The sequence below is a fragment of the Urocitellus parryii genome, chromosome 5, assembly GCF_045843805.1.
Source record: "Urocitellus parryii isolate mUroPar1 chromosome 5, mUroPar1.hap1, whole genome shotgun sequence".
NCBI classification, from domain to species: domain Eukaryota; kingdom Metazoa; phylum Chordata; class Mammalia; order Rodentia; family Sciuridae; genus Urocitellus; species Urocitellus parryii.
This window is the reverse complement of record NC_135535.1, coordinates 188,399,231-188,420,321: the sequence shown is the minus strand read 5'-3', so window position 1 is coordinate 188,420,321 and position 21,091 is coordinate 188,399,231. Positions and strand designations below refer to the sequence as shown.

General features: G+C 39.4%; 1 protein-coding gene across 1 annotated transcript in view; it reads right to left on the bottom strand.

The window, feature by feature from the left end:
* Nucleotides 1-21,091, bottom strand: part of Sorcs3 (sortilin related VPS10 domain containing receptor 3) — a 616,840-nt gene that overhangs the window by 214,285 nt on the left and 381,464 nt on the right. Inside the window, exon 5 of the mRNA XM_026401144.2 lies at nt 5,238-5,311. Within this exon, the coding sequence (XP_026256929.2) occupies nt 5,238-5,311 (74 nt within the window). The remainder of the gene's footprint in view (nt 1-5,237; nt 5,312-21,091) is intronic.

The window sequence follows — 21,091 nt, the reverse complement described above, 5'->3', positions numbered from 1 at the left end:
ACGGTGGCCTCTGTTCCTTTTGACTAGAGATATCCCTGGCACAGGGGCCTCTCCATAGCCCAGCTGATAACAGGACAGCCTACTCTTCACAAGTAAACAAGATGGTACACCCATGATAAAAATCATTGTCTTCTTATAACTAAACCTCCCAAGTGAAATCTCATTGTAACTTTCTTTCTCATTCTCTTCAAGAATAGCAAGCCACTAAATCCAGCCTGCTCTCATGGAAAAGGGGACTATAGAATGTCATCATTTCCAGAAGGTAGACATCATTGGAGGCCATCTTGAAGGCTTTCTACCACAAGAAGAAACTGTATATTAACTATAAAAGGGCTGGTACTGTCATATACTATAGATTGGAATATACAATAACATGTGATTTCTGTGACAGATTTTAAGATACTTCAAATGTACAACTTTTGATGTAACAACTTCTCTTCTAGTCACACTTAAATCAGAAATATTAAACTCTATTACCAATATCTCACCCCCCATATCCCAAGGAATATGCACATAAGGAATATTATACTGATTTTCTGGGGATGGGTGAGTGTGATAAGTGGAGAGTAAAGGAGAGATGGAAGATGGTTCTATATTTAAAAAGCTATGATACTTGAGGGAAAGGACATAGGTGTAGTGGGAACTCTGGAAGGGAATAGACAGTAGACAATAAAACCCTATAACAAAATTGTCTTAGAGCCCATGAAAAATGGTGAGAAGATAACTCTTAATGACAATAAGGACATAGAAGAGACAGATGTGGATGGAAGAGTTTCAGAAAGAGTCATGAATTGTGTGATATCATGTTTATTTTTTTTTGCAACTCCCTGAAGAAAATATTCAGTAAAAACTACATTACTCAGAAATTCTTTCAGTGTTGAATGTAGAGACCGCACCAATGGAATCTAATACTCTGCTGATGCTAGGAAAAACACAATCAAGTTTTTATTTGGGCTACCTAGGACAGTGGGCCAAGAAAGCAATTCTAGATAAGAAAGAACTATGCATAAAAATATCAATGAAACCATTACTTATGATAATGAAAACTGAGAATTTTCAGTGTCCAATAAAAATAAGCCAGAGTAATAAAGGATGTATCTTTGCATCATGAAATGTTGCACGGATAATTAAAAGTGATGATTATAAAGATTTTATAAGGACATAAAATCACTGTAATAGAAGATTAAGAGGGGAAAGGCAGATTGTACGAATTCACATGTAATAGTATTATGCACATAAAAAGGAGACTTGGAAAATAAAAACAATGTAAGATAGGACTTCTACTATATACTTTTATTCCAGGCCACCCCTTTCTCTGTTAAAGGACTTTTTCCAGGACCTCCTGTCTACACACACCAAGATGGACACACTTTGCCTTTCTGTTCTTACCATTGACTCTGTGGCCTTTCTTAAAGAGCAGATTAGAAGCTGTTGATACAACCACCACTAGAAATCTACAATTCTGCAGGCTGGCCTTGAGAAAAGTACAACAGAGACCGAGAGCCCATTCTGAATATCACTACACATCAGCCACTCTATAGCAGCAATCTAGCTTCAGAGCAGATCAAGGAGCAGTCTTCAAGACTCCCTTGCCCTGCATCTTCTAACATGTCCGATCTGGAACTTCTATACCCCTTGACATTTTAGAGGGTTTCTAACTCTCAAGACTATCCAGGTTGCAATCCAAGCGCCCCAGACATTGGTTAAGGGGGTAAAAATTGAAGTTCCTGACATCTTAATGGATATTACTTTATCAAAACACTTTCTTGTAGAATGATAAGAAGGATCTCATCCCCTTTCAGTAGAGAGAATAATTAAGAAGAGATGGCAAATGACTATGTTTGCAAAAGAGGGGAACCCTTGAGATATTATTTTCCCATTTCACGATTCTATACTAGTGAATGCCATTAGAAATCAGAGGCACTGGGAGGAAATTCCAGTTTTATAGGGACTTCAAGAAGACCTGATCCCTCCGTGATGTAATTGAAAAGAATTCCCAAAGAGGGCAAACACCTGGGAAGAGTGCAGGACCATAGGGGTAAAGCTGTGAGCCACAATTGTTCAGATTGGATGTGCAGAGAAAACACCTTTCCACTTGCAGAGTGTGCCTGCCTGGTAAAGATCTTCCAAGGGAAAGGTGGGAATATTATTCATTTGCAGCTCAGTAGGATTATAAAGGGGCGGGGGAACAGAACACCCCTCCCCATGACTACCACTCTACCCAAGCAAAGTATAGGAAGAGTGAAGGGGAAATGTTAGGATATTTATTCTACTCACATGCTCTCCCTACAAATTCTTACTTCTGAAGCAGTTGGGGTAATGAATGGGAGTACGTGCTAACCTAGAACCAGGTTAACTAGGAGCTTTTAGGTCAGCTGTCCCTTTTCCTGAGACATGAGATTGATGGCTGAGTCATTTCAGGGTGAAAGAGTCCTAGGTGACCTCCGGATGCTGTTAGAATGGTTAGAATTCATAAAAACAAAATATTTTCTCCAGATGAAGCTTTTGTTACTGATGTTGATGGATACCATACCCCACACCCTGCCTACCCCACAAGCACTCTGGGGCACAAACAAAAAGTGAAGAAAAAAAAATAATGATAATGATGATAGCACCTCTCAATTCCCAATGCATTTCCATGTACATGACAGCAACCACCACAACAGACAAGAGATTAGAGAACAACGTTAGGGTGAGGTGTAGATTCTTGACAATAAATTAGACCCATTCAGAAGTTATCAGGGGTCCATAGGCACATTGCCCAACCATGTGAATGTCATTCACATTCGTGGCCCAGCAAAAGATTCATTTATAAGTTATGTTCTTCAGGATTGCTAATCAACATAGTACTTAAAGTACTTCAAGTACTTCGGCACAGCATACTTAAAGACCTATAATTTACAGATTGTAAGTCTAAAGTAGAGAAGTAAAATTGCCAAGTCTCCACTTGATCACATCTGATTCTGTCAAAAACCTTATGCAACTGATGGAAAAGCATTATTCCCATTACAGAATGAGGAAAACATAGGTTAAAGAAGTTTCACCAAAGCTGAACTTTGCTCTATCCTCAGATAGATGCACATTTTGTCTTTTCTTAAGGCGATATAAAACACATCCCTAATATGTACAGCACCACGTCTTCTCTGTATAAATGGTTTAGAACTTTAGACAACCTTGGATTCTGTATTTGGAGAAGAAAAAAAAACAAACATATTACATAAAATAGGCTCTTCCTCTGTGACTCCTATGACACCTAAAAGAATAATCTCAGCAATTATACATCAGAAACAAAGAAGTGATAATTACAAAAATGGGATGTTCAGCTACCCCTTGGCTAGCCAGCACGGGCACTAACTTTTATATTTCCCCATGGGGCATATATGAAAGAATCACAGAGTGGAGGAGAGATGAAATACAATGATCAGGACCTGGGGATTTATTCTTCCTGCTACACAAAGAAAGGGGGTGGGGCAGGGGGCAGCAGCTGCAGCATTCTCATCTTGTTCTTTGCAAAAGATAGGAAAATGCGGCCCTTCATCCACTTAATCTAATTTCCTTCAGAAATGATGACAAGGCTCATGCAGTCTACTGTGTTTTCCTTCTCCATCAACTTGACTCCCAAGTTGGCCGACTGCCTTATCATCAGAAGAGTTTGTTCCAGAAACAGCAGAAGCCCTTTTCCTCTATTTGGAGGGAATTTTGAGCACACTGAGAATGGCACAATGAGAAATGGGTCCATCTCAGCTGAGCAAAGGCTATAGTTAGTTGTCTGGAATATCAGAAAAACAAATATTACCTTATTCTGCCTTGGTGTATTGAAAAATCTGGTGTACCAAACATGGACCAAATAATAGCTATAATAAGAGTTATAGATGAAATAATAGTTGGCCCATAGGAACAAAAGTAATGAGAATAGACAAGGTGTTGAGTGGAGAGCAATACTCCCGATTTCTCTTTCTCTTCCAGGCACTCTGAACTGTGTACTATAAACCAGTTGATTTTTACAGTAGGCATAGGCAATCACCATTTATAATTATGGACATAGTTCTATGGATGCAGAGTGGACCAGGTGAAACCACTGCTTCCAAAGATGTGGGGGTGAATGTATATGTACACAAGATACTTGTCACCATTGTCCCCCAACACACACACATAACAGCCTATGTTGTGCAAGGCATAAATAGCTATCCTGTGATTTTTTTTAAAAGGGAACAGAAATAAGCTGTTTGAAAAATGCAGTAATAGGTGTGACTTTCAGACATTGTAAATTTTGGTTTTGGTTTTGAATTAAGTATAGTAGATACTTAATTATCATCAAGTATAGTAGATACTTTGGTCTGTGATTTATCCTACCCCTTCGTCTGTTCCTTTTTCTGCTGAAATGAAAGCAAGATACAGGTAAGAAGCATTTTCACAGTAGAGCAAGGAATCGTACAAGGCAAATTTATAGTGAACTTGTTATAACCAAGGTAAAAACAGTAGGCGCCTAAGAATGGATGCACCTATTAATGAAAACACTTTCTGATTAAGAGGAAGGGCTAATTTTTCATTTGAAACATGGAGTCACACTTATAAAAATGTGTTTTCAAATGCTGCACCATGGAGGTAGTTCTGAGGAATTATCAGGTGTGACGGGAGGGCAGGATTGTATGCAATGAATTCAAGAATCGGTGATGCCAGGTCTGGCAGGCTTCTTTCCTCATGCTCCTCCAGGGTCTTTAATGTCCTAATATGTGAATTGTGAGTCTCCAGGAATGTAGACCTGGGTAATCATGTCCTAAATTTATTTGACCACAAAATCTCCTATGATAGGAGAAGACTTTAGTACGATTACTATTCTTCAATGTACATTTGGGGAAATACTGGTTATTTTAAGAATAGGTACATAAAATGTATGCTTTTTGAAAAAGAAGGGAGCTTAGAATGTCCCTAAGAGCACCCAATCATGACCCTTTTCTAATCTAGTACTTCTCAAATTTTCATGGGCACAAGAATCCTCAAGGGATCATATTAAATGCCGATTTCAGTTCCACAAATCTCCATGGAGCCTGTGATTCTGCACTTCTAACAAGTTCCCCGGTGATGCTGTTGCTGCTGATCCATGAACTCCTCTTTGAGTATCAAAGGGCTAGATCACATTTGATTTCAAGTGCTAAAGGTGTCCAGGGCTACCCACAGTACTCTGCTCTCTCATAGTTCTTTACCAAGAGTGTGACGCGTGTGGGGAAGTGGCTTACCAGTAAAACCTGTTAGGTGTGATGCGCTCATGCATGAGCTGCCACCGTCTTCCAAAGTCCATGGAGCTGTAGAGCTGCAAAACAATGAAATGAGGAGAAGGTAAGCACCACTGTTAAACAGGAACACAGGTGTCCTCCCCGGACCATCCCAACACCAAAGTGCTAACACACCCAAGTAGGCATCCACTGGACCCAACTAAAACCCCAGAATATGACCAACTAAAAATGCAGCCATGTTTGGCTATCTTAGCAAAGAAGATGCCAGATCAACTAGTGTTTTTGAGCTGGGTATAAATCCACTTCCAATGGCCATCACTGCCTGTTTTAGGGATAAATCCCTTCATAAAATTACGTCTTTTTTCTTCAAACTCCATGTAGTCTCTAGTTACACTTCAAACAATCCAGCAACATTTACTAAAAAGCAATTTACTGAACAACTCCTACACACAGGATACTCTGAGGGACATGAAGATAAAGAAAGGTCAGATTCCATACTCCCAGGAAAAGCAGAACATATGTGTAGAAATGTTCACTAGCTAATATCTGAGCCAATATTAAATGCAAAATGTTGTGCTCTTTCACTGTTTTCTATTACTGCTTTGATATGGATGATGTGAAATGGAATGCCTCAATGCCACCAGAGATATCAGGCTCATTTATACTCCCACATCTTTGCAAGACAGCAAGGATAGGCCACCCTTATGTTTAAATAAAATTTACCCACCCATGAAAGCGAGCGCAAATCTGGCCTTCACAAAAAAGCATTTTCTAAGCATTCCAGCCCACTCATCTCTCATCTTTCTCATCTTTTGTTTCTACTGAGCACTGAACATGGGGTGATATATGGGGATATCTTTCAAATCTGTCTGTTGTTTAGTTGTGTCTACATTCCTTGAATACATACAATGCGTTCATGAAATATCTGCCTCATAATATCTGTAATTAAAAATAAACAGGTCGGGATGGATCGCCACTCATGGGATGAGAAAAAAATCCAAAGGATACCTCGGACTCTGGGAAAATAAAAGAGAACCTTCTGGATAACTGATGGAGTCTGATTCCATGTTCACTTATTTTAAGGAGGTAGATTCTAACCCCTTTATATCCAGGACAGGACAACAACTTGTAAGAGACGAAGAAGGGATTTCTTTCATTTACATAAGTGAACCGAAGTATAATATCTGAGTCAAACTACAATTAAATAATAATAATAATTATGATGATTATATAATATATAATCATAATTCATTACTATAATATATAATAATAATAATTATTATTATTATTATTATTATGACTTGTGGCTTATTCACATACATTTGAAACTTACAATAATCCAGAAAGGAAAGTGGGGTAGCCATTACTAACTTAAACACATGTCCTTAAGCAACCTCTGATCTTTGTAGGCAGAGTTGATCTATGCCTGATTCACCTTTGTGTATCAGTGGTTGGCACATAACAGGTGAGCACTCCCACTTCCTATTTCATGAAACTCAGTTTTGGAGAAGTTAAGTTTTGACCAAAGGAACTAGGATTTCAGTTTTCTGATGCTTGGTTCAAGTCTCCTTCCATGGAACTGGTGCTAGCATATCATGATAATCCCCCCATGTTTACGTTTCTTTTCCACAAACGTTTACAGGTTGTGGAATAAACGAAGCCAGAAATAAAGGGTGCTCGAGTTTATAGAAAGAGGGCAGGTAAAGTATAGTCCTGAAATAACCTTCCCAGTATCTCTTAACTGTAGGGCTGTGCTCTTCCGAACATCACCATCTGTGAAGTTCTAAGTCATAAAAGTTCCAACCTTACAATTCAGAGAAAAATCCTTTTCTGTATGAACTTCTGAAAATCTCAAAGTTTTACAGAACTTGCAGAAACTCTGATGCATTTCAATTTAATCCAGCAATTTTTAAAATTCTGGCAGCATGAAAAATTATCTCTTTGTATAGTAAGTGACATTTATATAGATAGGTATATAGATACACAATCATATACAGAAAGTTAGTAAGTTATGCATTTACATGCATGTACATGTGGGGAGAGAGAGAAAGGGAGAGAGAGAATCAATTTGAACCATTTCTTTCAATCTTCAATATAGCCTATAAGATAGTGAAGTGTACACATAAATTAGTATTTGCATTTGAAGGCATCAACTATTGGTGCTGAAAAGTGTCAATAGGAACTATCTGCAAAATCAGGATGCCAACCACAAGTTTCTACCATCACACATAAACTCGACCATCACACATAAACACATAAAGTCTCAAAGTATTTATGCAAACTGGATTCTCACTTTCATAAATAAGACTAATTTCTATGTGTGTCCAACTCTGAATATGAGGAAAACAGACAAAACTATCCCCCATTTGCCTCTAAGTCCCTTTCTATATTTACCAACTTAGTGAATAAAGCAATACTGGCTCTAAACCCAATAAGTTATGTACACACAAGACCACTTCTAATTATTTTTAAATGAAAAATAATAACTAGATATTATATTTATGAAGTATAATGTGATGTTTTGACATATGCTTCAGAATATATTTTGGAATGACTAAATCATGTTCATTAACAAATCCATCACCTCACATAACTTATCTTTTTGTATGTGGTAAAATACTTGTCTATTCTTTTAGAAATTTTGAAATATATGATGAATTTATTATAGTTAACCATTCTGTGAAATGGATCACAGGGCTTATTCTTCCTGTATAACTAAAATATTGTATTGTATGATTAAAATCTCCCTTTTTCCAGTTCTTTCAACCCTAAACTTTATTCTTCAAACCCCAAAACCAATCATCTACTCTTGACTTCAATGAGGTTCACTTTTTCTAGATTTCACATACATGTGAGTCATGTTCAGTTTGTCTTTCTGTGCTTCACATCTAGTTTTTTAGAAAGAGACCAGTGTAACTTTTCCCTGACCTTCAGATATACATACAGAGAAGCCACATCAAGGGGGCAACAGAGTAAAAGCTGATATTCTGGAAGTCATCAACTGGACAGATTGATGGGTAGAAATAGAACAATAAGGTTTCCTGAGAAATATGTCTTGAGCAAAGCCCTTAGAGATGGGTGGTGTGGATAGGAGAGAAGGTGTATGGAGACTTACTGGGTGGAAAACGCAGTAAGAGCAAAGGTGACAATATGGCCGATGTCTTGAGCTTGGATGCTGGGAAACTCCTAGGACGAAGATGGGATATGACGACTCTTGCTGGTCAAAAGGAGGAAGAGATTGACTACCTGTCCATCTATCTATGTATCTATTTGTGAATGTTTGTCTATATATACTTACTGTATATTTACACTGGCGGGGGGAGGAAAAAGAGACTTTGCAAGGACCATATCATCCCACTTGGAAGAATACATCCGTTCATTTAATTGCAAGGACTGAGTTATCCATGTAGAGTTTTAAGAAATGGTTCCCTCTCCTTCCCATGGCAGGTGTCTGAGAGACAAATGCTCAGACTTAAGGCACATGTTTTCCAATTCATGTAGAAGAGACTTTGGAACCTCCTATAACTCAAAAGATCTCTCTGTCAACCCTGATTTCAAACACAGCAAATGGAGGCCCCCAAATTCCTTCAAATAAAACCCAACAGGATTGCATCTTCTTCTGCTTCAAACAGGCCAAAACCATGAGGGTCACAAAACACTGTTGGGGTCCCTGTCCTCTAGGAAAGCCATCAGTCCTCCCACCAGGGAGAGTGCTTCCTGGGCCCACCCCTAGGGGAAGATCCTCTCATCCTATGCTCTTCCCAACACAGAAAGGATGGTGCTGATCTCATACAAGCCTGTTCCACCTGCTGCCTCCCTTGTCTTTGGTTTTGCTTTTTCAGCTCTTCAGTTTGACTGATGGGGAAAAAATTAAATTGAATTCTCTGCCTAGAGGCTGATTCAGATGAACAGAAAGAGCAAGCTGCAATTCATTAAGGGCCTTGGGTTAGCTACCTTGTCTCTCAATCTATAGCAAGTTGCTGAGTCTGAAATGTATTTTTATTCTACCACAAGCTAGATTTTGCAGTCTCTTAGCTTACACATTTGTTCTTCCCCTTCATTTAAATGTTCATTCAGTCATTCATGCATTCATTCATTCACTAAAAGTTAAATAGTCACCATACTCTTGGCACGAAATTAAATGCTAGGGTTATAAAAAATAAAAAAAAAAGCCCAGGTCAGTGGAAGACAGCAATGCCTATATTTACCCAACAGTGCATTTGTGCCTTGATATTAAAATTATTTATGACTATAATGAAAAAACTGTGGTAAATCAGTATTTCCTTCTTTTGTTCATCAAGATTTTTAAAAATTATTATTTTCATGTATTACTTTTGTAACTAAAATATTAAAGTTTGAACATTCAGATGAAAATGAAACACATGCTGAACATTCAGTAGTAAGATTTAGAAGATTATTTAATGGTATGAAAACGCTCATGATATATTTATTGTTCATTTAAATTATAAACATATCTATTGGCATCAATTTTATTTAGATATTATAAAAATTTATTGAAACATATTAGAAGGAACTATACCCAAATATTAGCAGTGGTTATCTCTGAGTTGTAAGATTATGAGTAATTTACAGGTTTTTAAAAGAGTTTCATCATTTCCAGATTTTTATAGTGAATATGTATTATAAACTAACATTTTATTGTATTTCTATGCTTATTTTAGTAAGTTTCTGATTATAATGTATATGTTACTATATTTTCTCTCAAGTTACTTCTTAAAAGGTTGGAAATGGAAGAAACTGAGGAATAGAACTGACAAAATTTTGCTATGTTCATACTTAACTGTATCACTATAAATTTTATTTTATGTATAATTTTAATGCACTAACTAAATTTTTTTGAAAATTTAAAGGTCAAGAATTAAAACTTCAAGATTTTGATGAGGTAACTAGAATTAGTCAAAGAAAATGGGATTTTCCATGGAACAGTAGTATATCACAGAAACTGTCATGGACACTGGTGAATCCTTCCTGGGACAGGTACTGTGTGGGTGCACATGATGCTTATAATATTTCCCTTCATACCTTCAACCCAATGCATTTATTCTGCCTTCCAAACAATAAACATCTTTAAAAATGCCCCTTTTTTATACAATGCTTCCTATATGAGGCCCACATTCTGCTCCACATCCTGCCTCATGATGCCCATCCCTGCAAAGACATCATCCCTGAACATTACCAGAGAACAAACCAGATCACAGCACCCATATCCTTAACAAGCTCATCTGCAGCAGCAACACACACGCAGAATCCTAAATGAATCATCGGAACAAGTGGAAAATATGAAAGAACCTGATCTTTTCCTTATTGATTCAGTTATTAGTTCCCTAATTACATCAGCCTGCCAGGGGAAAGCATCTGATAGCTGGCCAACTAAAAAGGCAATTTAATCAATGGCATATTCTACAGAAAGAACAACGGATTGTACCTGGAAAGTTTAAGTACAAAAAAAATAATATAAGGTCATTAGGAGCATTGGGCACTGCCATGAGGTCAATATACATCTTGCCAACAAGCCATGCTGAAGTCCAAACTCCCCACGTTTCTCCATGTGATCTTACAGAGGTAATTGAGAAATAGGGTCGTTGCAAATATAATCAGGCTAAGATGAGGTCATTAGGGTGGACCTTAGTTCATATGATTGCCGTCCTTATAAGGAGACAGGCAGCCACCGAGGAAAGACAAGGTGAAGACACACAGGGAGAAGGTCATGTGAAAACAGAGGATTGGAGATTCACCCACACACCACTGGATGTCTCAGATTGATGCAACCCACCAGATGCCAGGGAGAGGCCGGGAAGGAATCCTCCACGAGTCTCAGAGGAAGTCTGGCTCTCCCAACATCTTGGTTTTATCATTCCAGCCTCCAGGACTGTGAAACAATAACTTTCTGTCATTAAGTCAGCTGGCATAGGGCACTCTGTTATCCCAGCCCCAGGAAACCACAGGCATCCCATACCACGACAGGGAGCAGGCAGCTGGAGCCAGCTGATGGTGACAGATCTTGCTGCGTTTCTCTGTTGCTTCCCTGTCTTTACCTGGGTATTTCGTTGAAAGGCCAGAAGTCCAGCTCAGGGCCAGATTGTTGAATCTGTGGTTCAGTCAAACCTTCATCTACTTATATTTCTCTGTCCTATATACCCCACCCCCCAAAGATACTGTCTAAGAAATAGAAATGCATAATAATCTTACAGAGATAATAAGACAGAGTCAGAAAAGGCAACAAAATATAGAGTTTGCTGGTATCTTACATTTAGGCGATCTTTTAGTACTCAGGTCAGATTCCCTTGAGTCACCCCATCTCCCTCTTAGAAAGGAAGGAGGAGTGGGAATACATTTATATAAAAGCTCTTCCCTGTAGGAAAGCTCCAACTTGATGTATAACTCCCTGCATTTTTCCAAAAAAATAAAAATCTATAGGTTTCCAGGTAGCATTTTGCTGAATTATGCTCATGATGGTTGTTGACTTGAAATAAAATGACGCCGGCTGCGGGTGTAGCTCAGGGCTAGAGCACTTCCCTGGCATGTGCAAGGCCCTGAGTTTCATTTCCAGTGCTGCAAATCAAGGAAGCAAACAAAACCAAAGAAAGAAAGCAGGGAAAAGCCCACGGATTGTAGCAGTGCTCACAAGAGAGAAAAGAGAAACCAGGGCCACACAGCAGCCAAGTCTGTGTGGGTTCCTTCCTCAGGCATTCTCTAAAGATTCCCTTTCTTCATTACTGGGGAGGACAAACCCACCCACTATTACCCTATGTTCTGAGGACTCAGACAAGAGCTTTGTCCCTCAGCTGCCATCTTCCTTGACCTTGGGAAATAGATAGAAGAGAGCTACACCATAAAGACATTTATTTTTAAAAGACACACTATTCACCTAGTTCTGCCATTCTTTTTCAGACAGCAGCATTTTTCCTTCTTTTTTGAAGATATCTAGCCATTGAGGTTCATTCATTTTCTCTCTCTCTCTCTCTCTCTCTCTCTCTCTCTCTCTCTCTCTCTCTCCTTATATCATTCACTGTTCGATTTAACAAATATTGATCATGTGCCCATTAAGAACCAAGCGCTGTTCTATGGGCTTAGGATCCATCAGTGGACAGACACAGACAGAAAGTGTCTCCCTTCAAGAATCTTACATTCTAGTGAAGATCAAGAGCTCAAATCCTCCAAGACCATGGTAGGAAAACTTGAGGGAAGTGTAAGAATAGTAAACATTATTTGTATTCTTTAGATGCAGGTCCATTTTGCAAGCACTTAACACAGGTAGAAAGATTAGTGAGATTTTCTCCCCATTTTTATTGAAACACTTGATCCTCTAGGGATATCTTTTGTTTTCCTGTTTTTGACAGAGACAAAACTTCAAAAGATGTTCACTTTCCTCTCAGCTCTAAGAAACAGAGTACAAATGTGAGGATGCTTGACAGGTGGCATTTCACCATAGTGATGGGGAGAAAGAAGAGACACAGGGAGTTCATGCTCCAGCTAAAAGGGGCCTAAGCTGTTCCACAGACAGAGAGCAGAGCTGGTCCAGTGTCATCAGATTTTATCATTTTTCAAGGGAACTTGAAAATTCAGATTTTTCTGTGAAATCTGTACATTTTTCACTTTGGTAACAGATTCAAAATACACTTTAGGTGAGATAAGGTATGTCTTGATCCAGATCACCAGATGATCTATAAGGACCAAGACTTAATGTCCTATCTCTCAGTGTAGATGTACACCTGCCTCAAGAAGAGAGTAGGGTTATTTGACAATGAAATAGCATTGCTAGATTTAGCAAATAAAAATACATAATTCCAAACTAATTTGTATTTCAGGAAAAAAAATTAATAACGTTTTATATGCCTCATGAAATACTAAGGACATACAGTTACTATTTTTTATTTAAAAATCAAATTTAACTGGGAATGCTGTATTTTATCTGGAAATGCTACCTTGAAGTCACTTCCACTCCATTTCTAAAACTCTGTATTATGAAATGGAGCAACTTATATTCTATGTTTTTGATCTCTGGCATTAGACTTGTTCTTTGGCCAAATGAATAAAAGAATCTTGGAACTATAAATTACTAAATTAACTGAAATCATTTCGTTCATTCATTAATTCAATATTAAGTGAGCACCTAGCATGTGCTAGCCTCAGTGTTATGAATGATAACAAAGAAGAATAACACAATCTTCCCTGATTGGCAGAAACTCAAGGCCTCCCTAGGAATCGATATATGTCAAGAGGTAAGCACAACACACAAGGTCCATGCAAATGGAAGCAGAGCTGGAATGCTGAGTGTCCACAGGAAGGAGTCCCAGTTCTGTTGCCTTGGGTAGGGTCCATTGGCTAAGTCAAAATGGATGAGTACAAGTTGGCCTGAAGAATAAGTTCCACCCCCAAATTGCAGATATCCAAGATGAAAAACTATGGTCATTAGGAAAGAAGTTGGAGATAAACAGAAAACATTATTTCATCTTCCTTCAAGGGTGCTCTTCACTTGGCCCTAGATTACTGCTCTTTGGTGTAACTGGACACAACGGAAAAGAGGATAAGGCAGAGTCAGAAAGGGTTCCAAACAAGGAAATCTCAAGGATTCAAGAGGAAGGAAGAGACACCCCCACAATAAGGTAGATAAAACAAAAACTTGAAGATTGGCAGATAAAAACAGAATAATGTACACAGATACATATTGTTTATGAAATTTCAAAACACTTCCCCTTGAAACCTAAAAGAGGAAAGTTACACACACACACACACACACACACACACACACACACAAAATAACTTTCCCCAAATTCTCCTTTTACAGCAAATTCATGAAATTCATTATGAATTTGATACAAAAAAAACAGATGTCCTATAAACAGTATCAAAAAAAAAGAAGACAAAAAAATTAAAAAAAACAAAACAATTTAAGACCTACTGCTTCTCAAAGCTTTCCATCAAAGCATGTGCAAATTGCCAAAGGGAATCAAACATCCCTCTAGAAATCTGGAGATTTGACCTTAAGCAGTTTGATATGAGGGCAGGTATTTTCACCTTTTTAATTCTCATCTTAAAATTCCATAGATATTTTGTGGTCTTCTCTAAAATAAATCTGCTTAAAATAAATGATGCTCTTCTTCCAAAATTCTTTAAGTGAAGTGGACTCTCCAGAAAAATACTCTGTATCTATCCTGCTCTGTTTTCCACCCTGTACAGTGCAGTGGGAGTCCTAGTTTGAGGAAGAGGGACCAAGAATGCCTGACATATAATTCCGGGCTGGATGCAATTGCTGGGGTCAACATTTAATTGTCTCAAGTGTTTTTTGTGCTGGGTGACTGCAAGGGGGGACTGGAGATCATTCCTTGATACTGATGTCTATGAAGATTGGAATCCTAGACTTCACATAAGGAGACGGCCCGAGCTCAGGGTTTTCATTTAGTGTTCCTTAAATATAATGAACAAAGGAAAGGGAAACATGTAGTCTTGGATGGTGTTACACTTGCAAGAAAGCAATTCAAGCAGACCGTGACAGCTGACATATTTTTGTCATAGTTCTCTATGACCCTTCAGACTTAGCCTTCTAACTATGCCTCCGATTCCATACACTTCATGTTTACCTTTGGATGGTCAAAGCTCTATTTTCCGACACAGTGTCCTACTCCCTGGGAGAGATGCTTGTGTTTCTAAATGCCCATTTGAGGACACAAAGCTTAGATGAGGCTAGCCCCATAACCCAAAGTCCGCCCTATGGTATAGAGTGCCCTTCTCCAATGGAGCAGGCAGAAACTGGCTCATACTGACATTGATGTCTACATTTTGGCAAATTAGTAACATCAAGTTCATTTTCCACTTGCCTTTGCCCTTAGGAGTCTCCCCTTTCCCCTTATTTTCCAAATCCCATTCACATTGGCTCCCTTTTGGTTTCTCAAACATGCCATGGATCTCTCTGGTCTCAGGGTCATTCCACATGCTGCCCCTCGCTACCCAGAACACTCTTCTTCCGCTCCACATGTCTCCTTCTTTCCCTTCATGTACTTAGATCCTACTCACACTTCAGGCATCAGCAGAAAGAGTGCATCCTAAGGGAAGCACCAAATCTAATGTCACTTCCTTTTGGGCTCTCTGTTCTTTTATTTCATAACAGTCATCAAAGTATGAAAATGCTTGTACAGTTACATTAACAACATCTAGCTTCCTTTTTTTAATAGTGCTTATCAAGTGTCAGGTGTAAGAAAGTAAAGGCTCAATGAATATTTGTGAATGAACTCATGACTAGCTCTTTTCAGGTCTTTTGAAGTACAATCCTCTCTTACCTTCCCCAATTTACCTAAATTCTACCCTTATTTCAACATCAGCTCTAATTCTCTTCCCTTGAAGCCATCCTTGGCCGCACTTGGCTCAATGAGGCAAGCTTACACAAAACCAAAAATTTGGAATTACTTTTAAAAGGAAACTCATAAAATGCCTCACTATAAGAAACTGATGAGAAAAAGAGTATTGTGCATGATATCTCTCTTTTTGCATATTTAACACCAGCATACAGTCAACTCCTGATAGGTTTCACTTATATCTCTTTAAATGTATTTGTTTAATCCACCCAAACGTTGGTTCATTTAGTTATGCCCCCAAACGACAAGTTGTCTTGTCAAACATATAGAAAGTCCTGGAAGAGAGGAACCCCATCCCAAATCCTTAATTGTCCGCACAAAGTACCACTGGGCTTCCCAACCACATAGGATTAGAGAATTATGTTTTCATCACTGAAAGTATCCTGAGGGATCATCTGGGCAGTTCTCTGAGGCTCACAGAACCTAGGAGAATTGCTAGTAGCACACAGGTAGTTGGTCACAAAGCTGGAAGTCAAGCCCAGGGGCCTCAACTCCAACTCAATGCTATTTTTACTAAACTCTGCTGTAGTTTTTGTCAGCTGCTTGATTTTCAAAGAAAAACAAGTTAATATAACCTCACAGGAATAATGGCTCATTTGGGTATGCTGTGCATGAATGACACTCTACTTTGAGTTTGTCTAGCACCTTTTATTTACAAATCATTTTCATGATTCATTTTATCCTCTTTTATACCGGAAAGTATTTTCTGAGCTAATAGTAACATAAGACAATCTGACAAACAATTTGCATAGTATTTACTAAAATCCATTCCTTTGTCTCCACAGTCCTATTTCCTTGACCATTTTCCTCTGCAATCAAAGTCTATTCATTTCCATACACGATGCTTCAGAAAAGTCTCATATCAAGCTCTTCCCTTTGAACAAAACCCAGGTTCCCGTGGGAGCCGACTTCATTTGTTCTGATCCATGTGACCCCACCCTTCACCCATGATGGCTCTGGCTTCACATCACATCCTATTGTGAGCATCCCCCACCTTCTTGGCCTTTCGCTATGTCCAATTTGTCCCTAACTCTTTTCCAAGTTCAGGTTTGTTTTTTTCCCTTACAAAGGTCTGCATCTAAAAGAAGTGAGAAGAACTTATCTCCCTTAGTGTTGGGTGGTTTATTCAACCTAAATTTACTCTCTCTGCATGTTAAAACAATAATAACAACCTTTAATTGGGAAGAAATGAAGACTTTGCTATTCCTGCCAAAGGAAACATCCTTTGAAACATATTTCCACATAAAAATATGAAAATTTGTTTATGTGCTCATGATGTTAGTATTAAGAGTAGGCCAGAAAAATCTAAGAGTTCTTTCAAACTCCTAATGTCAAAGAAAAAAAAATAATGTTTACCTCAAAGTCATACTTTCATAAGAAGAAGAAAGGAACAAAATTAACATGTATGGAGGGTTGGCCCCTGACAGACCTCCCTGGATATGTTGTCTGGTTTAATTAACACAAAATAAACTTTAATGACGATTTCTGTCCAGGCTTCCTGAAGCACAGCATCAAAGCTCAAGATCCCTGGGCAAATCTCAGAGCACCTGAGTCCAAAACTGGGCTGCCATGCAGACGTAAGTGTTTTCAAGGAAGAAGAGGAATTGTGAGGGAGCTCAAAACTGTATCCTGGAGGAAAACAGTGCAGAAACTTGGGATGGAAAATTGACCCATGAAAAAAGAGGTTTATACCTGTTTTCAAATGTGAGAAAAGGTTGCTTAGGGCGGCAGAGGGTGCCAATGAGACTTTCTTCTGTACAGCATCAGAGGGCAGAAGCAGGACCAAAAGCTGAAATCAAGGCAGAAGCCAATTCAGGCTTTATATTAGAAATAACATTCTAATGATAACAACTCTCTGAGGCTGGAAGGAGCTGCTTCACATCACGGCAAGCTCTCCAGGGAGTTACGTGATGTGTTTGAGCAGAAGATGGATGCACACTTTGATTAAGGTGATATTATCAGGAAATTAAAGTGTCAGATGAGGTTTAAACTTGATGAGTTCTTTGGTCCCTTCAGATACAGGATTTTTGATTTTTTCATCCAAGAGCAATGATCCTAGGAATAGAATCCGAGGGAATATTCACTACAGGTGCCCCCTCACCATCTGTAAAAGACTTTTGTAAAGGCATTCAAGTGTCCTGGACAGGGCAGTCTTCTTAGAGTCAGCCTCCCTGTGTCTACGACTTCTGTGAGGAGATTTTTCAGCACCTGTCGGGTGAGTAGAGAGAGAATTCATTTCCTCATCTCTGAATCTAGGAGTCTTTGTTCCTTGTTTTGGCACCAGAATGCAGTGTAAGAGAAAGTGTCCCCACTCTTCGTAGTCCCTGAGAAGCCTTGGACACTCCCAATCCTTCAAAATACTGTCACCACCAGTACAGCATACCAGTGGTCACCTGCCACGGGGAAAAGACCATCTAAAGAGAACCCAAGCACAGGAGCAAATCCAGCTGAGATCAGGAAAATCATCCACTTGAACCACACAGCTCTGAACGCTAATGAATGTACAGTTTTTTAAGGTCCCTGAGTTTGGGGAAATTAGTTACACAGCATTAACTAGCTGATACACAGACCTAGATTCAAGTGCTAGTTCCATCAGTAGCCCATCTGTAATACATTAAGGAATACTTTAAATTCCTCAGTTTTCTTATGTAAGAAAGAATGAAGGGCTTGCTCTTGAATAGTGGCTCTCAAATTTTAGATTTTTTCCAGATAGTTAAATATGTAAATTCCTGGTTAAATATGTAAATTCCAGTCCCCGCTCCAGATATTCTGATTTAGCAAGCAAGGCCCATAACTCAGATGTCTATAATTTAACTAGTTCCCATATGAGTCTAATGTGAATGCAGAGGAACTACACAGTGAGAAACTCTTTTCTGATCATTCTTGAGTAAACTTGACAGGCAAAACCAAGCACATCCACTATCTCTAGCCACCTATACCCACGTCCCAGGTGGATGATGGCCAGTTGAATATTTGGAGCTCCTTACACATGGGAGTGTCTCATGCTTTTTCTAGTACCTTTTGAGAGTCAGAGACTTGACCTTAAGCCAAAGATTTTCTGATCCCGGGGACCCACTCCTAGATCTACCAGAGAAGCCAGGACCTTGAGCAAGGAGAGGGACAGACAGCTTCTGCTCAGAACCATTCTGTCCACCCACCAATGCTGGAACATAGTGAGACAGCAAAAGCACAGCCTTGGCTAAATGCAGAGCAACAGCTGGACAGTATGCCCGGGAAGCACAACCCATTCATTACGCAGATAATCAGCTTCCCTCCAGATACAAAAGTGATATGGTCTGTGCATTAAACAAAGGGAACTCACTGCAGTCTGGCAATCCCTGCCCAAAAGCCTCAAATGGTGCTGATCCCCGAATTCGAAAATGGGCTGAGGAGGGAGCTGAGGTCAGGGCAGGAAGACAGCATATGCTTGCAGGTTGTTCTGCTCATGGCTATAATGATCCAAATCAGTGGCTCTCAACTCTGTGTCCAGGTACTGGACGTTTAAACAATCCTGATGCTTGAACCCCATACCCCTCCAAAAAATAAAGTCAGAAGCTCTGGGAAGAGAGCACGTGGGCACAGGTGTTTCTAATGTTCCCAGTTAATCCTAATGCAGAGGCAGTATTGAGCAGCATTGGTCTTGAGCAGTGGTTGACAAACTATGACCCAGCTGTTTTTGCAAATAAAGGTTGATGGAAACAACCACACTCATTTGCTTAAAGTTGAATTGTTGGAATAGGAATCACATAGCCAGGAAAATATAAAATATTTGGTGCCTGGTCCTTTGCAGAAAAAAGCTGGCTGAGCACTGCTCTTAGGTGCTGATCTTGAGCCCTGGATAAGGGCTTCTGATGAAGGGATTTTATCTTAAATGTCTCCTGGGTTTTACATCCCTTTCACCTGTTTCTCTGCATTAAGAACCCAAAGCACAATAACAATAAGGTCTGCCATCCAAAAAGCACTTTTGCATTGAACTCTTGGTTACATGGTTCCATCACTTCCTTTAACCCTCAAAACCACCCTGCAGAGGACGTCTAGTTAAATTCATTTTATGGAACAAAAAAAAAAAATAAAGGTTTGGAGAAGAGCAAGTCACCTGTCCTAAAACAAAGAGTCTTACACTACAAAGAGTAAGTGTGGCTGGGACTCAAATCAGGCTGTCTGACTTCTCAGGTCAAGTGCTCAAAGCCACACTGACCAAGGTTCATATCGTGGATTTATGGAGCTTCTGAGCCAGAATTAGTGTGAGCTTGACTGGATCATGTCAAGGGGGTAGGGAGCTGCTGCTGATCCCAACCTCACAGGGCCACAGCAAGAGGAGGGACTGCCATGATGCCTAGTGACATGAAATTCCCTGGGAGACAGAAACTTATTTTGTTGGGATTTTTCCCATGAGACATCTGGACTCGATTTCACTTATTTATCTATTTAATCATTCAGTTATTTAGTGAGCACCTTCCATCCGCAAGGCCTGGTTCCAGATCACACAGTTCGTGATCCCCGGCTCTTTGGAGCTAATATGGCAGTGGGGGAATGAGTAACAGGCAAATATATTTTTATAGAGACACGAGTAAGCAAACACGCAGAGTTGACCTTTGTTTCTCATGACAGTAGGGTTCTATAAAATCGCCATAAATAACGGACGTAGGTAATAATGAGACATTGATTTTAGAGGAAATACAGGTTAGGTTCTGGGAGTCTCTGGTCACAACATTTTCATCTAACAATAAGCATAGCACCTTTTTCCCCCAGGTGTGTTCCTATTAAAAGACACCTGTTTAAGATACATTGCTGATGCATTCATACTGGAATCAAGGCCAACAGCTCTGTAACTCATGCTTCAGGGAGGCCTCCCCAACATGGTATTTCCATAAAGCACATCAAGGTCTTCTTGTGCTAGATGGCCCTTCAGCACTACGCCTGGAGGTCATGTTAAACACAGAAATTACCAAGGAAAAGAATATACATTTGGAAAATGTGGCATGAAATAGACTCTAGAAAGAACCCTTGTTTATAACCCAAGAGCTGAGACCAAAACACAGAGCTTGGCCACTTTGCACCTCAGCTGGAATTTAAGCACATCAGGTGACACTTTTGCCACTCTTTGCATGACCACAAAAACACTGTGAGTATCGCTTTGGGGATTACAAATATATTTTAGCAAGTCAGCAAACTGGTAAATATGAATCTGTGAATAATGAAGATCAACTGCACAACACCATGCAGAGAGCACTGCTGAGAAGAATATGAAAGCAGGACCCGGGGACGGGGCTTACATGGTACTCTTTTTGTTAAGGTGGCCAGGGAAGACCTTTCTGAGGAGCAAACATCTGAACAGAAATCTGAGTGAAATGAAAGAGCAAGAGACGTGAGCATCTGAAAAAACAGCCGTTTTGGTAGGTAGGAACAGTAAGAGGGAGTCTCTGAAGGGGGTGTTTCTATGGTGCTCTTAAGGAACACTGAAGATCCAAGTGTCTCAGGCAG